Genomic DNA, 12240 nt, shown 5'->3' on the forward strand with positions numbered 1-12240 from the left:
TTGTAGAAATAATAGCCCAAGGTTTTCCAAATTTGATAAGATCTATAAACCAACAGATCCAAGTAGCCCCAGTGTGCCCCAGGCACAAGAAATAAGAAGAAAGCTATACCATATAACATCATCATAAAACTGATAAAAACTATTGATTTAAAGAAAAACCAAAGGCAGTGAAAGAAAACAGACATCTTAAAAATACGGAGGTAGCAAAGTTCACAACTGAAACAACACAACAGAGAAGGTGGTGGAGAATAGTTTCAAGGTCCTCAAATTAAAAAAAAAAAATTAAAAATAGAATTCTATATGCAAAAAAAAAAATTTAAATATTAGGATGAAATACTTCTCAGACATTGTAAAGTTGGAAGAATTTATTTCCAGCAGACTCACACTGGAAGAAATGTTGAGGGAACTCTTATAGGCAGAAAGGAAATGGTAACACAAACATGAATCCACAGAATGAAATGAAAAGCACTGGTAACAGTAATTATGTAGGTAAATACATGATCTTTTTGTAGCTTAAATCTCCTTAAAAGATAATTGAGTGGCTGAGGGCAGGGTCTAGGCCAGAGAGGTGGGGTGAGCAGATAGCCAGTTAAAGGTCAAGGGTTACTCCATAGCTTCCGGTTGAGCACGGCAACCCCTGCGCACAGGTTCCTGACGCTCCTGACGCTCTTGACGTTCCTAATGTATTGCGTGCCCCTCCCCCTGGAACACTTTAATCACTCGGGAAACGGCTGACCGACTGATTTCATGGCAGCCCCGAAGAAAGCAGCTGTGGGGCCTTTGGTGGGGGCAGTGGTGCAGGGAACTAATTCCACTCGCTTTCTGGTTTTCAATTCAAAAACAGCGGATCTACTTGGTTGCCATCAAGTGGAATTAACACAAGAGTTCCCAAAAGAAGGATGGGTAGAACAAGACCCTAAGGAAATCCTTCAGTCTGTCTATGAGTGTATAGAGAGAACATGTGAGAAACTTGATAAACTGAACATTGATATATCCAACATAAAAGCTATTGGTGTCAGCAATCAGAGGGAAACCACAGTAATCTGGGACAAGTTAACTGGAGAGCCGCTCTACAATGCTGTGGTGTGGCTTGATCTAAGAACCCAGTCTATTGTTGAAAATCTTAGGAAGAAAATTCCACAAAATAATAACTTTGTCAAGTCCAAGACAGGCCTTCCACTTAGCACTTACTTCAGTGCAGTGAAACTTCGTTGGATTCTCGACAATGTGAGAAAAGTTCAAAAGGCTGTTGAAGAAGGTAGAGCTCTTTTTGGTACCATTGATTCATGGCTTATCTGGAGTTTGACAGGAGGAGTATATGGTGGTGTCCATTGTACAGATGTAACAAATGCAAGTAGGACAATGCTTTTCAACATCCATTCTTTAGAATGGGATAAAGAGCTTTGTGACTTTTTTGAAATTCCAATGGACATTCTTCCAAATGTATGGAGTTCTTCTGAGATCTATGGCCTAATGAAAGCTGGGACCTTGGAAGGGGTGCCAATATCTGGGTGCTTGGGGGACCAGTCTGCTGCATTGGTAGGACAAATGTGCTTCCAAGAAGGACAAGCCAAAAACACGTATGGAACAGGCTGTTTCTTACTGTGTAATACCGGTCATAAGTGTGTGTTTTCTGAACATGGCCTTCTGACCACAGTGGCTTATCAACTAGGCAGAGACAAGCCAGCATGTTATGCACTGGAAGGTTCTGTTGCTATAGCTGGCGCTGTTATTCGCTGGTTAAGAGACAATATTGGAATTATAAACACCTCAGAAGAAATTGAAGTACTTGCTAGAGATGTAGGTACCTCTTATGGCTGTTACTTTGTCCCAGCTTTTTCAGGGTTATATGCACCTTTTTGGGAGCCCACTGCAAGAGGAATAATCTGTGGTCTCACTCAGTTTATCAATAAAAGTCATATTGCTTTTGCTGCACTAGAATCTGTTTGTTTCCAAACCCGAGAGATTTTGGATGCCATGAACCATGACTGTGGAATTCCCCTCCGTCATTTGCAGGTAGATGGAAAAATGACCAACAATAAAGTTCTTATGCAACTACAAGCAGACATTCTGCATATTCCAGTAATAAAGCCCCCTATGCCCGAAACGACCGCACTGGGAGCTGCCATGGCAGCAGGAGCTGCAGAAGGGGTGGGCGTTTGGAGTCTTAAACCCGAGGATTTGTCAGTTGTCATTATGGAACGGTTTGAACCACAGATCAAGGCCACAGAATGTGAAATTCGTTATTCTACATGGAAGAAAGCTGTGATGAAGTCAATGGGTTGGGTTACAACTCAGACTCCTGAAAGTAGTGATCCTACTATCTTCTCTAGTTTGCCCTTGGGCTTTTTTATAGTGAGTAGCATGGTAATGCTAATTGGAGCAAGATACATCTCAGGTATACCATAATAATACCAACCATGGATTCCCAAGATGTGGGCTTTTTATATTATGAAAGGATCCAGCAATTCTATCTCTTAATATGATGACACTGTTACAGACTCTGATTTTATTTGCAAACCAGTTGCTGCATAACTTATAGGGAACTGTAAAAGTAGGCCTGTGGCTTGAAATGAATAAATTACAGTAGAAAAAAAACCCACTAGAAAATGTGGTGTGTTTTTTAACATCAACCATTAAGGTTGGGCCAGCTACTCTAGGGATTAACCCCCTCTATTGTCATAAAATCCTGCCCCATGCCCTCTAAGATATAGGATATTCAGATTCTGTCTGTAGAATATTTTGTCAAATATTTTCTAACACTTAGGGACAAATATTTGGTTCTCTGTGCTACACACACTTGATTAAGAGGTGTAAGTAGCTTGCTAAAACTGAGGGGCTTCCTGTTGTTGTTATTGTTGTTTTTAGTAAACACCCCAAGTCCTCTTTCATATATATATATATATATATATATATATATATATATATATATATATATATTAGGGAGACCATAGTATCTTTCTGAGTGTTTAATGGGAACATAGGTTTTTACAATAGACTTTTAGTATTCTCGTAGCTTAGATGTTGTCCTGGAAAATATTTGCCAAATTAAAATTCTTCAGACATTTTACATTGTCCCACTAATTACATGATTTTCTGTGTAGATCTTATAAGTAAAAAGACTTTCCCACTAAAAAAAAAAAACTCTCCATTTTATTTATTTAGTATGTATAACATACATTCTCATATACTTCATGTAGAGTAACCCATTTATAAAATAAGCTTATAAGAAGGGTAGTAGTCTTAAGTGTTCCATTAGGTACATAAATATTTCAATGTAAACATTTGTATATTTGGGCGGTGATTTTACAGATTATTACCAGGGAAAACTCTTTCTTAAAGAGACAGTATTTGAAACTTAAATGCATATTTTGTGTTGACACACTGAGAAATATCTTATGATTTCAACTATATTTCTTACACCTTCCCCTTTTATTTAATTACCTTAACTGGATATATGCTGGGAGCAAACACTGTGGAATACTACAATAAATGTTATTTTTATATAGAAAAAAAGAATTGACTGTTCAAATAAAAATAATATTATAGCATGGATTTTTAAGCATATGTAAAAGAAAGCAAAAATAGCAAAGAAATATATTTAAGTGTAACTATATCAATAAGCATATTAATATAAATAGTCTAATTCCCTTAATTACAAAGAAAGATTATCATATAAAAGACTCAAAAACATACTGCTTCCAAGAAACACATTTTAGATATAAAAAGAAAATAGTTAAAAAGAAAAAGGATACAAAAATATCCTGCTAATAATAATAAAAAGAAAGTCAAAGTGGCTATATTAAAATCCGAAAGTAAATTTCAGAGCAAATAATGTTACCAGTGATAAACAAGGTCATTTGCAATGATAGAGGGGTGAATTCACCAAGGAAACATAACAATCCTAAATATTTATGCACCTAATAGAGCTTCAAAATACATGAAGCAAATTCTGATAGAAATGAAAGAAAAAGCAAATCTACAAGCACAACATTGTCTCCTCAACGTTTGATAGAACAAGTAGACATTTAATAAGATCTAGAAGATTTGAACAATACTATCAAACAACTGAATTAACATTAATAGAAAATACTACCCAATAATAGAATATATATACTCTTTTCAAGTTCGTATGAAACATTTACCAAAATAGACCTCACTGAGGACATTAGCCAAGACTTCATGAATTTAAAGAACTTTATACAAAAATGTTGTCTGAGCACAATGGAATCATAAATCAATAAAAAAAGAGTTCTAGAAAATCCCCAAATATTTTGAAACTAAATAATAAACTTTTCAATAAACCCTAAGATAAGGAGGGAAAACAGAAAATATTTGGAACACAATGAAAATAAAAATACAACATATCAAATTTTATGAGTTATTACTGGAGCAGTACTTAGGGAGAAATTTATAGGACTAAAAGCCTATATTAGAAGAGAGACAAGGTTTAAAATCAATAATCTCAGCTTCTAAAGAAACTGGAAATAAAATGTAAATTATATACAAAGTAGGTAGGAGAAAAAAGAGTTGAGAGCAATAATCAATGGTATAGAAAATAGCAAAACTCAATATAACCAAAAGTTGGTTATTTTAGGATATCAACAAAATAATAAACTTTTAGCCAGATTGAATAGAAAAAAGAGAAAGATGACAATAATTACCAATAACAGGAAAGAGAGTGATATCACCATAGATCATAAATATATTAAAATGATAATAAAGCAGTACTATGAAAACTTTATGCCAATAAATCTGGCAACATAGATGAAATAAGCAAATATTTTGAAAAATACAAACTAACAAAACTCAAGAAAAAAATAGAAAACTTTAATTGGTCCTATATCAAATAAATTGAGATTCTAGTTTACTCCCCACCCCCAAAGAACACTCCAAGCCCAAATGGCTTCAACAATGGAGAAATAATTCCTATTCTAATAAACTGTTCCAGAAAACTGAAAAAGGAAGGGACATTTCCAAACTCATTTTATGAGGACAGGATTACATCATTACTCTGATTCCAACACTAGACAAAGACATTACAAGAAAAAAGCAACTGCAGGTCAATACCGTTCGTAAATATAGATGCAAAAATTCTAAGCAAAAATTTAGCAAAATTATTCCAACAATATATAAAAGAAATAAGACATCATGACAAAGTAGGGGAACGTGAAGCTCAGTGTACTTCACCGTATCAACCAGAAAGAAAAATCATGAGATACAACTACACACTGATCAGAATACCTAAAATTGAAAAGATATATAGCAAGTATTGGTAAAGATATAGAACTGAATTTCTTATTTGAGTCTGCTAGAGATGTAAAATGGTGCAAATATCTTAGAAAATAGTTTAACAGGTTTTTTAAATTAAATATACATCTATCATATTATCCTAGATATTTACCCAAGAGAAATGAAAACATATGTTCATACAAAGATTTTTTCATATCACTTTACTTGTTACAGCCAAATCTAGACCTAACTCAAATATCCACCAACAGGTTAATGGATTAACAAACCATGGTGTGTCTACACAGTAGAAGACCTGCAGCAACTCTTCATGTACACTACAATATAGATGAATTTCAAAATTGTTCTGAGTGAAAAGCGCCAGACAAAATAGTATATACATATGTTTGATTCCATGTATGTACAATTCTAGAAAATGCGAACCATTGTATAATGACAGAAAGCAGGTTAATGGCTGCCTGGGAAATGGGAGGATGAGGAGTTGGCAGGAAGGGCAGGAAGCATGATTACAAAGGGGCACAAAGAAAATTTGGGGGGAAGATGAACATGTTAATTATATTAATTATGGTGATAGCTTCAAAGGTGAATATGTGTGACAAAATTAATCAAAGTGAACACTTTACATGTCAATTATAACTGAAAACATTGAAAAAAGAGGGGAAAATGTATCTTCAAACTCTGAAGGAATAGAACCAAAGTTTGCTCAAGTAAGTTCCTCTTTGCTCTTCTCTATTATGCATACTGATGTAGCCTCGCTGATTCTACAGTCTGTTCGCATGGAGTGTGCCAGTTTCTATCTCTAAAAGGTCTATGAGCTTTATTTGAAGTCATTTGTGTGATTAGGCTGGAGAAGTACATGATAATGTCTAGTGTCATTTAAAACAAATTAATTTCCCATTTCATTTATCTGACCATAATTCTCAGCCTGGGACCCATGGCAAATGACCTTATGAAGAGTCACAAACAAAGATATCATAAGAAAATCAGGCTAAAATCCTCAAATTCAGTATCTCATTCTCACCTCTTCAATATTACAACCTTGTGATTATCAGCTTTCCTTTTTTTATATCTTTGCCTTTATAAGTCTCATTTTCATAATTTAACATATATGATATTGGTAAATTACAGTATTCTGCCTCAAGGCTATGAAGGAGCTTCTGTATATTCTATTATAAAATTAGCTAATTAATAATTTCTCGATATTGCCACTAAGCAGAACTACATAGTTAAATTATGATGATCAGTTCTCATCGTATGCATGTTATGAAACAGCAAGCCATCATTTAATGTCAGGCATATGTGTGAGTGAGAAAGCATGAGCTCAAACACTAACCAGGAGAATGAAAAGAATCTAATTCTAATTCTGTTTTCCAAAGATGAACAGTTTGTGATTTAAAGACAGTCTTGCAGGGCGGTGCAGGGTAAGTAAGGAGGAAAAGAACGAAAAGAAACAAAGGCCATGAAGGGAAAGGAACGTTAAAGGTATCCAAAGAGAAACAAGCTGTACTATTAAATCTAGTTTAAAGACACCCTATGTAGTATCCATGTAAACAGCACCAAACCACTAAATCACTTCTACCTTAGCTACTGGAGTGGCAGCCATATACATCAGACTTAGAAGGATAACCTACTTTTCCTCCTGGCCCCATAGAGAATTCTAAATTCTTATCTGTTGGTGCCTAATTTCTGGTGCTTGTCTTATCAATTTGATATTAATATCCATAATCTTACAGGAAAGCTATTGTTTCCCTCACTGGTAAGCCCTTGTTCTCAATGCCTAAGTATAAATGCTACATTAAACAATCCCCATTTAGATGGGACATTATGCACCAACTCTACGACTGTTAGATATGGAAAATTTGTTTCTGTGTCCTTTTTTAAAATCATATGAACTAATAAGATCCCCTAGTGTAATCTTTTAGCAAAGTCTGGAGTAAATACAATATACTCTCAGTCAGTCGCCTATTTTAACCTCCCACTAAAATGACAGCTCTCTATCTATTCTGATTGTTTCAATCAAAACAAAACGAATAAACTTAATAAACTTAATGTTTAAATATTCCCCCAGAATTTCCATCAACAACTTTTACAGCCCAATTTATTTGAGCCTTGGAAAAATTGTACGTGATCCTTGTCTTCTATGTGTTTAGCATACATTACAGTTCATTGTCATTCCAGCCCTCAACAAGCTGATGTATTTTATAAAAAGAAAAATAAAAGAGAGACCTTGACCTTTGGTGAGAAAAGTACAGAATGATAAAAGTGTGTTAATCCTTTATTTTTTAAGTTTATTTATTTATTTTGAGAGAGAGAGAGAAAGAGCATGTATGGAGGAGGGGGAAAGAGAGAGAGAGAGAGAGAGAGAGAGAGAGAGAGAGAGAAAGTGAGAGAGAGAATCCCAAGCAGGCTCAGCACTGTCAGCACAGTCTGTCTCAGGGCTCAATCTCACAAACTGCAAGATCATGACCTGAGACAAAATCAAGTTGGATGCTTAACCAACTGAGCCACTCAGGGGCCCCATGTTAATCCTTTATTAAACTATGAATTTCATTTTATTGTAAACAACCCATGAATCTTTTTTACATTCAGATATTAAAATATGTTTTTCAAGTGTTTTAGAAAATCTACGTGTGCAAAACATTTACAAAGCCAAAAATAATACAGAGACACTTAATATATGTCTGTAGCAGTAGCTTCAAAAATGAGTTAAGCAAAAACCAAGCCAAAAACTTTCTAGGGATTGCAAATAAGGATGACCAATTTGTCTAGCTTGTTCTCTGAATTGATGTGGCCGACGTACATAACTGTACCTCCCTATTGCTACCTTTGTATGGATTTAGCCAAATTACCAGAGCAGAGGATGGGAGCACATCCTGGGGCAGGAAGCTGTGATTAGGCTCTTGTTCTCTATCTCTGGTTATAAGATAATTTTTGTCTGCCTTCAAGTGTATTTCACTGAATAAGCTAATCACTTCTCTTTAACTCTATTTCAAATAGGCCATGGGTATCTACTATCAGCTCCGTTTCACAGTGAAGAACTTTGAGGGAAGAAAAAACCCAAAACACAAGAAAATCACCTTCCCAAACCAAAAAAATATATATAGTTTTACATTTTAAGAGCTAAATCCTGTGGGAATATGATTACTTACATAGAACTCAGTATTTTTGAAAAGCAATGTTTTCAAAGAAAACTCCAAGACTACTTTCACAATGTCAGAAGAGCCTGGAGCTGGAAAGGCCTTGAGAGAGCATCTAGTCCAACATCTTCTAACACGAATAAGTGAAAACTTTAAAGCAGAAACACAGTAGCAGCAAGATTAAGATCTAAGTTTTTGTAGTCTAATGTTCCTTTAGCCTCACGGAACTGATAGAGATTTTCTTGGACTTTGTCTACCTCAAACAACTTTGACTTTTAACAAGATGAAAGTCAAAGGGATAGTTTGTGAACCTTTTATGAAAGTTAGAGTTAGGTCTTAGCCAACAAATAATTTGGTGCACACTCACACACTCATACACGCATGCGATTTTTGTGGCCACCTAAACTGGGCACATTCTGAAAGATTCTGAACTACAATAAAACCATTCTTTATTCTCCAGGGACTTTCTATAGTCCTGAGAAATATAATGTTTACAAACTCTTTGGGGAGCCATTTCCGTAGTCATGAATCATGACAGAAATTCAGAGGTGCATTAGTAGATGTACCATTCTTTTCTAGATATAAACCTTGCTACTCACCTCCATAGCACTGATATGCTTTCAGACTCACTCAGTTGATCTCTTCATTTCCAGAAGAGAGAGAAATTTCTTCCTCCCCCTCCTCCTCCTCCTCTTCCTTCCATTCTTTGTCCTCCTCTTTGTCTTTTTCTTTTTCCTGAAACAAATCTATTGAGTCCTATCATATGGTATTTACTACTCATATTCACAAACATCAAAAGGACGGCAATCTGTTTAATATCCTGCAGATGAACATGCGCTAAAAAGTGGCATTGGCAATCGGGCACTCGCTGCCCACTGGGCACCAAGCAGCGATGTGCTAAAGATCTGGCGTGTGGTTCCGTAGAGAAGAATGACATTCATTACAATTGTATCAAAAACAAATTATGTACCAAATGTTTGCCTCGATAAGTACTTGGACAATCATTTATCTATCTTTCATTCATTCCCTCACAGCTTCTGTGCTGCAGCTCTATCACTGTTAGTACTTTGCCTGTTTATAGGTATGTCCCTCTCCCGTCTCTTTGTGTGACTTCACTACACTTTTTACCTTCTCCTACCAGCCCCAATGTATATAATGAGAATCATGCTACGCTTACAAATAAGAAGAATGCAGACAAAAAGTGTATAGATCTTTCACAAAATAGTTTCTACAGCATCTCATAATGTCTCATTTCTGGCCTGTAATTGAAAGATACCATTGGAGAACTGAGGCATTTACTTCTCACTTTCCAGACGTGAGAGCCTGCTACGAGAAGACAACCTAAGACTTAGAAAAATCAAACTTTAAATTTAAAACAGATTGCTAATGGATTTTAGCTAGAAATTAACAGATTTCTAATGAATTTTAGCTAGAAATTAGAGACCTTCTATGTCAGGCCCCTTATTTCAAATACTTAGAAAACAGCATCCAAAGGAGGTGACGGGCCAAGGTCTCAGGACTAGTTTGTACCTGAAATACTGGGATTAGAACCTAAAGGAAATTTATTCTATAGCATACACCAACCTTTATTTGAGGATGTCAATTTTTAGAAGAATATTTAGATATTTAGTGGTAACATGGGATTTTCCCCTCAACATTCGAAATTGGTTTTAGTCCCACATAAAGATCTTAGAAGAACTCTTCTCTATAGCTCTTGGCAGTGAGCACAGTATGATGGACAGACTTGTGGAATGACTATTTTCTACACCTGAAACTAATGTAACATTGTGTGTCAACTATCCTTGAATAAAAAAAGAAAACTGTTTAGCAAATATGAGACAAAAGATAAAAATGGGGGAAAAAAAGAAAGTAAGCTTTAAATATGCACATCAATGGTAGTTGTTCAAATTAGTTCAATAATTTAACTAGAAAACAAATTAAAACAAAATGTCTTTTCTCTGTTTCTTCCCCTTCATTCACTCTTTTGGTTCAGGCATCACCATTATCTCCCAATAATGGGGCTCGGTACAGTAGTTCAGTAACCTAACTTTTCCTGTCCCATCTCTTTATCCTCTCCATTTCCATCATAGTTTTTCCTCCTTTCCCGTTCCATTCCCTCTCCATCTCCGTCTCTCTCTGATTTTACATAATTTATTGTTTTGTTTTGCTTTGTTTTTCAAGCGCCACAAACCTGGCTTGGAAAGTACTCCCCCGCCCCGCCCAAGGGAGCCCAGGGGTCTTCTCTCCATGCAGAGCCTTGCAGGCCTCCCTGCTGCGCTACACGAGGCAGCTGGGAAAAGGCAGGGCCAGTTGGAAAAGGAGGTGCTGTCTCGGGGTCCTCAATCTCCCAAAGCCCTCTTCGTTGTTCTTGTGAACATTTTTTGAGTATCTTCCTCTAGTCGTGGCCCATCATGAAGGAGTGTGTGTGCGCTGACCTTTTGATGTTGCCACATGTGTTCTTGATAATTGCAGATCTGGATTGTCTAGGCAACAGTTGGAGCCTCCAGGAGCTGGTGTTCTTCGTCTGCTCCTGAGTGATTTTCAGCTGTGTTTTCCTTTTGTCATCTCCACGATGGGCGTCTCTTCCTGACATTTGACTCCTGTCATTCCAGAGTTGTTCTGGGGATTCCGGGGCAGCACCGGAGAGGCAGCCTCCTCACTGGGCGTGTGGGCAGACTGAACTCTGGGCCAGGGCCTGAGTCAGACCCGAACTCCAAGCCTTCAGCAGGGTGTGGTCTGGTGGCTCTGAGCCTGCAGGGCCCAGCTGGAGACCTCTGCTGCCAACAGTGCAGACGCAGCCCTACCTTTTCCAAAACAGAAATCTGATCATCTTCTCGTACAGCTTTAAAGCTCGGGCTAATTTCACCATTTCCCAGGTAAGCTAACTGGCGTAGCATTTAAGCTCCACGCACGTACGGTCAGCCTTCAACCTCTTCTAACAGGTTCACTTCACCCACTGCTATCACCACGGACCTGGCCACCATACCTCCCAGCTGGAGGGTCCTCTAATCAAATACCCGAGAGCTTGATCATCTCTTACTGGAATTCGGCTCCCATGACTGAAAGTTGTGTGATTTTTTTTTACTCACCACACAGCTAGCTCTTCTGGAAGCTGTCAGGACAAGTCACATTTTCTAGGCAGCCAAAATTAGAGACATAAAATAAGACTTTGTTGATGGAAAGTGAAAACACTTTCGCAGGATGAATATCATTCTTTCATCTTTAAAAGTAGATGCTGCGTGGCTCAGTCGGTTGAACGCCTGACTTCGGCTCAGGTCATGACCTCACAGTTTGTGGGTTCAGGCCCCGCATCGGGTTCTGTGCTGACAGCTCAGAGCCTGGAGCCTGCTTTGGATTCTGTGTCTCCCTCTCTCTCTGCCCCTCCCCCACTCGTGCTTTTCTCTCTTGAAAATTAATAAATGTTAAAAAAATTTTTTTGAAGTAGATGTTATCTTCATTATCTAGGGATGAATAAGTAGGATTCTTGGGAAGATTTAAAGATTTGAGAAATTTGATCACTAGCTTGTTTTAGAAATTGCATTATAATTGTTGAAAAATCTTCTCAATACTCAAGTTACTTCCGTTTTTAATGTTATTTGCTCTTTGTGTTGCTTTTCGTTAATTCTTTACACTTAACCCTAGTACACTATTCTAAAGATAACTCTAACTGCATCAGTCAGATTAATAAAATATTTTTGTTAAAAAAAGTTTTTGTATCTATAATGCCCACAATGCCCACCATTCATTCAAAAATCAGGATTTTATTATCTTGTATCTTTTCTTCTAATTAGATTGATGCCTATTGTAGTATAGAGTAGTCAATAAATATATGAGTTTCCTTTTCTAGTCTTTA

At 36.8% G+C, this 12240-nt stretch overlaps 1 protein-coding gene across 1 annotated transcript; it reads left to right on the top strand.

Moving 5' to 3' along the window:
• The first annotated feature begins 728 nt into the window (after nucleotides 1-728).
• Nucleotides 729-2605, top strand: GK2 (glycerol kinase 2). The gene has a single exon (XM_045450319.1). The coding sequence runs from the start codon at nucleotides 748-750 to the stop codon at nucleotides 2407-2409; it is 1662 nt and encodes a 553-aa protein (XP_045306275.1). The 5' UTR covers nucleotides 729-747; the 3' UTR covers nucleotides 2410-2605.
• The last annotated feature ends 9635 nt before the right edge of the window (nucleotides 2606-12240 follow it).

The sequence above is a fragment of the Leopardus geoffroyi genome, chromosome B1 (genome assembly GCF_018350155.1).
Source record: "Leopardus geoffroyi isolate Oge1 chromosome B1, O.geoffroyi_Oge1_pat1.0, whole genome shotgun sequence".
Taxonomy (NCBI): domain Eukaryota; kingdom Metazoa; phylum Chordata; class Mammalia; order Carnivora; family Felidae; genus Leopardus; species Leopardus geoffroyi.

Excerpts from the sequence above, each read along its gene's own strand:
- GK2 (XM_045450319.1), top strand. The coding sequence starts at position 748 with ATGGCAGCCCCGAAGAAAGCAGCTGTGGGGCCTTTGGTGGGGGCAGTG.